Source organism: Priapulus caudatus, unplaced genomic scaffold (assembly GCF_000485595.1).
Source record: "Priapulus caudatus unplaced genomic scaffold, Priapulus_caudatus-5.0.1 Scaffold338, whole genome shotgun sequence".
Taxonomy (NCBI): Eukaryota; Metazoa; Priapulida; class Priapulimorpha; order Priapulimorphida; family Priapulidae; genus Priapulus; species Priapulus caudatus.
Genome location: NW_014577399.1, coordinates 128,471 through 133,470, shown reverse-complemented (window position 1 = coordinate 133,470; position 5,000 = coordinate 128,471). Strand labels below are relative to the sequence as shown.

General features: G+C 55.8%; 1 protein-coding gene across 1 annotated transcript in view; it reads left to right on the top strand.

Annotated features, from left to right (window-relative positions):
* Positions 1-4,749, top strand: part of LOC106809218 (pleckstrin homology domain-containing family G member 3-like) — a gene marked incomplete at its 3' end in the record, with an annotated part of 28,739 nt that extends 23,990 nt beyond the window's left edge. Inside the window, 1 exon segment of the mRNA XM_014812216.1 lies at positions 4,617-4,749. Coding sequence (XP_014667702.1) covers positions 4,617-4,749 — 133 coding nt within the window.
* Between the last annotated feature and the right edge of the window lie 251 nt (positions 4,750-5,000).

The window sequence follows — 5,000 nt, the reverse complement described above, 5'->3', positions numbered from 1 at the left end:
AACTGCGACAACAACAACACAGTCCACAGCGGCCGCACTTTCTCCGCCCTCCATGTTTCGGTCCTGCCGCCCGCCGCGCCTGTGTGTCGCCGCGGCCGACGCGAAGCTCTACGGACAACATCCCGGCGAGAAGCGTTTCGCTGCCCGCTCCCCCGCCGACGCTCCGCGCAGGTTACGTCGGCGACACCGAGACGACGTCCGCCGCGACGACGGCCCATATACGACAGAGGTGTACGAGGAGGCGCCCGCCGCGGGAGTCGACGCGAACCGCGGACGACGCGGGGGGGGCGCCGATCGTTCGTGCGACTGCCCGACTCGGCGCACGCGAGACCCTCCGTCCGTCGGCGCCCGTCCGCCTCCGCCGCCGGCTGCCGCATGTAGGTGGAAGCCAGGTCGCGGCTCGCTGCGAACAACCTTGGCGGGCTCGCTCGGTCAACGGCGGAGTCACGCTCCGCGCCAGCCACTTCGAAGCGCGCGGGCGGGGCGCGACGCACCAGCGCCGAGATCACGGACAGCAGTTCATCTACGCGACGATGATCCGGTGTTGAACGCCGCGGCGGCGCGCGCGCGACGTCGCCGGTCCGGCGCGCTCCCGCTCCGCCCTCCGCTTCCCCGTCGCGGGCGAGGAACGCTCCTGCCCCGGAGAGGAAGGAAGGAGGAGGAGGTGGGACCCGGCATGCATCGCTCGAGCGCCGTCCCCCCGCCGCGCCGCCCGGCGCGACAACGCGCGCGAGCATCTCTACGAGACCCGTCGACGGTCGAGCGACCGCCGGTCGCCCCGCTCCCGCGGATGATCGCCTCCATCAGCACGTTCCTCGTAACATCCGGAACCCGGACCGTACATCAGGCGCGGCGGCGCGCGGGCGGAGGGAGCGGGCTGAGCGAGGGCGCGCGGAGGAGGCGGCGCCGCGGACGTGCGCGCGTACTGTGTTCGGACTCGCGAAAGCGTCAGCGCCGCCGCCGCCGAGTGGCCCCGCCCGACCGCTACCAGAGCGCGCCACCGTCACCGTCGGGCGTCGAAGCCGGACGGAACTCACAGTCGCGATCCGCCGCAGCGTCCTCCGCGGCCCGTCGGCAGCATCGCGTCCGTCTCCGCGACCGACGCGCGTCGGCACGACGACCGTCGCCGCGGCGATACCGAGGCTTCACCCGGCGGCGGGGGATGGCGGCGCCGTGTCGCCGTGTTCGAGCGCCGGCATACTCGAGGACGAGAACTACGGCAGCATGGTGGAGGTGCGGCCCGGCGACGGCACCAGAGGGCGCTACTACGCGTTGTCGGACACCGACGACGACGACGACGACGACGACGACGGCGGTGATGTTGGAGACGGCGACGGAGGCTGCGGGGGCGCGGCAACGCTGGAGCAGCGGTTCGAGGAAGACCTGCGAGACATGGAGGAGGAGGAGGACGTGAGAGACTCGGCGATCTACAGCGACCAGGAGGACGGCGAGTTTGCGTTTCCCGCCGACGCGGCGACCCCCTACAGAGAGGCCGGCGTGACCTCCTACAGAGAGGCCGGCGCGACCTCGTCGCAGGGATCGCGGGTGGTGACGCCGCGGGGTATGAACAAGTCGGAGAACGAGTACGAGGTGAATAGTATGCTGAGGATGATGCAGGAACAGGCCAGGCTGCACCGGACCAACGCCGGCCCGACGAGCGGGCAGCTACCCACCGACCCGACCCCCAGGGGCCCTCTCGTAGCGGCGCGAGTGAAGGAGCTGTACAAGCTGGAGCGGGAGAGTGCCGCGATCGCTCCCCTCATTCCCGCGGAGAGGTCGGCGAGGGAAATGTCGCCGTCGCTCGCCGAGAAGCTCGATCGCTTGAACGCGTGCGTGAATCAGCAATCGAGCGCGCCGCCGATGTCCAGAGAGAAGTCGCCGTCGCTGCAGGACAGGCTCGATCGGTTATCCGAGAGCATCGGCGCGCAGAGAGGCAAGTCTGTCGGGCCGTCCGGAACTCTCGAAACCTCGGAGAAACCTGTGACGCAAACTTCCGGTGCCTTTCTGCGAGAGAAGCCATCATCGCTTCAGGGTACTCCCGATCTGATTCGGGTGCCCGTTACCGCGAACAGGAGTGAGTTCATTGAGGCACGCTCCCCTGCGGTCGCATCCCTGCATCAAGCCTCCGAGAAACCTACCGTGCGCGTGACAGAGAAATCGAACTTGTTCCGAATGGAGAAGTCGCCGTTGCTACAGAACAAACTCGACCGGCTCGAGAAAAGCATCAACGGAGGCCGACGCGGTCGTCTCACGACGCAGCCAGCGACGGACGGTGTCGGTGACAGTGGCGCCCCCGAGGATCTCGATTCTAAGGGGATCTATCGGCCGACGGTCGACTCTACCGCGCTCTGTTCGAGGCAGGTACGCGAGCAGTCACCGACAATACAGGAGCGCGTTGCGATGCTTCAGGAGTACACATCCTCCTCCTCCTCCTCCCCACATCATTCCCAGCGACACGTGAAGGAACTCGCGCTTCCGTCGTCTATCATCCAGACGCGCGCAGCCATGCTCCAGGACGGCGCCACCTACGACCGGCAACGGTCCGCCGACGCCACGAACGCGAGGATGAAATCGGCGTCGCTCCCGGCACGCCACAGGAGTCTTCCCCCGGATCTCCTACGTCACACTTCCGGTTGGTCGGCGACGGAGTTCTCTCAGGATGGCGGGGAGGCGGAAAACTTTTCCTTGCCGCAGTCGTTGAAGGGTTCATCGTCGTTCAACGTTCCGAAGAAATCTGCGTGCGTCGTGAGGCCCGCGGACGGCTACATACCGGGTTCTACTGACAGTCTGCCATCCAGTCTTTCGCGAGCGTTTCTGAAGAGTCCTACGGCCGGTGTCGCCGTGCAAAGCAGACTGAACATGCTTCAGCAGCAGCAGCAGACGGCTGTTACTAGGAAGAGGAACAGTTTGGACCTAGAGCAGAACTGCCTTAATGGATTGTTCGGTTCAGAGCCAAGTGGTGCCACTGCGACGTCGCAAGGTTGGGTTAGACAGGTCGTTTCACAGCTGCAGACGAACCCGTGAGAGTATTGAGCAAGTAAATCAATAGTGATCATCTACCTATATACACGAAACCTCATAACGTGGGTTGATCTAAATGTATGATTAGTAAAGTGATCTCGAGTTTATGACATTGTTAACAAATTTGTACGCTAAAAGCAAAGGCTCGCTCTAAAACGTTAATTTTTTCGTGTTTACTGATCAGGATTTGACGTGAAAGTTCGTATGCTTGTGAATTTAAATTCTGCCGAGTTGTGCCGCGCATATCTTTTTACGCTGGGATATCCTTATCCCGGATTAATTCATCGTACTTAAATCGTAAACTAGTGCATAAACATAAAGGTCCTAAAAAAATGGCTAAAAATACGATCGATTTTAAGTCCTGAATGACGTTACGCGTAGATCTCACATGAGCATATGTGCGCACTAGCAGCTCTAGTTATGCTATAGCTGCAGTGATAATTATGACATAATGATAATGAACGTACTTTTCGTCATTGACAAGGTCTGAACTTGTATATATAATCTCCCGATTGTGTTTGTGTAAATATGGTATTATTTGGTCATTAGATCGAGGGCTTATCAGGATTAAATCACGTTAGACCGTCACGACTTGAGGGCCTGCTAACATATACTATATGATATTGTGATAGGTGTTGTCGTATGTAAACAAGGGCGCTAATACAGTGTCTGGTGCTCGATCCCTTTGTAAAATTTATCTCGATAGTGTAATTATGTACATATAATTCATTGTTTACATAAAATAATGACGAATGCCAAAATGCATTGTATTCAATGTATGTATGTGTGCATGTGTAATATATACATACATACATAATGCAATTTTTGTATCGTACGATTTCTCAAGGATAACTCAAGGTAAAAGCAATATTTAGCATTTCCCGGTGACCAACGAATGGCAGACACGTACGTGCATGGTGCTTATTTTTCTTTTCTATGTGGCTGTTATAAAACCAGTACTCGTGTAAATGTATATTGGGCTAACTAGCGACAGCACCACGACGGACAGTACCGAGTATGCATGGCCTTATCAAATGCACATATGAGCAGGTTATTGTGATAGCCTACACATACACACGCCATTCATCTTGTGTTGTAACAGCTAGCGGGGCGTACTGCCGGGCATAGGGCAGGGCTGGGCGTAGCAGGGGTGTATTGGATTGATATACAAATACTATCAGGAGTGAATAATAATAGGTAATTAATAATGAATAATCAATAATAATATATCTCTATATCCTAGATCTATTATTATTTACTCCTGATACCATATTACCATATATCCTATATATATCCATGAACCTAACATATCAGATACCTATAATACCAATTGTATGTTGATACTAGTGCTAATATAAAGTATATGCAAATATATATGTTATATCAGTGGTATATATGGGGCTTCAACAGTGGTATTAATTATGTAAGGTATAAATTGCCAGAATTTTTGTTCTTTTTGGGTTGACTGAGTGATGACACAGGATGTACTCACCATATCTTGATGCCACTAGAATAAAGAGATGGCTATTTTAGTCGAGGTTTTACAGCGAGTCCCACGTTACAATCGTCTGAGCGAGTATTCATGTTGATTGCAGGCAAAGAACGTGGAGCAGAAGCGAGAATGGACGCAGACGTTGAAGAAGCAGATGATGTTGACGTACAATGTCGAAATACCGCCAAAGGCGATGGAAATCGTAATGCAGCTTGGCCAGACTGACACCAAAGAAGGTTAGCTACAGTCCCTATGTATGTATATAGATGTCTGTGTGCGTGCGTGCGTGCGTGCGTGCGTGTGTGCGTGCGTGCGTGCGTGCGTGTGTGCGTGCGTGCGTGCAAGCACGCATGCATGTGTGAAATTCTCCACCTCTTCTCAATTTCACGCACACTATGTGGCTTTTCTCTTACTCATTCTCTCTCTCTCTCTCTCTCTCTCTCTCTCTCTCTCTCTCTCTCTCTCTCTCTCTCTCTCTCTCTCTCTC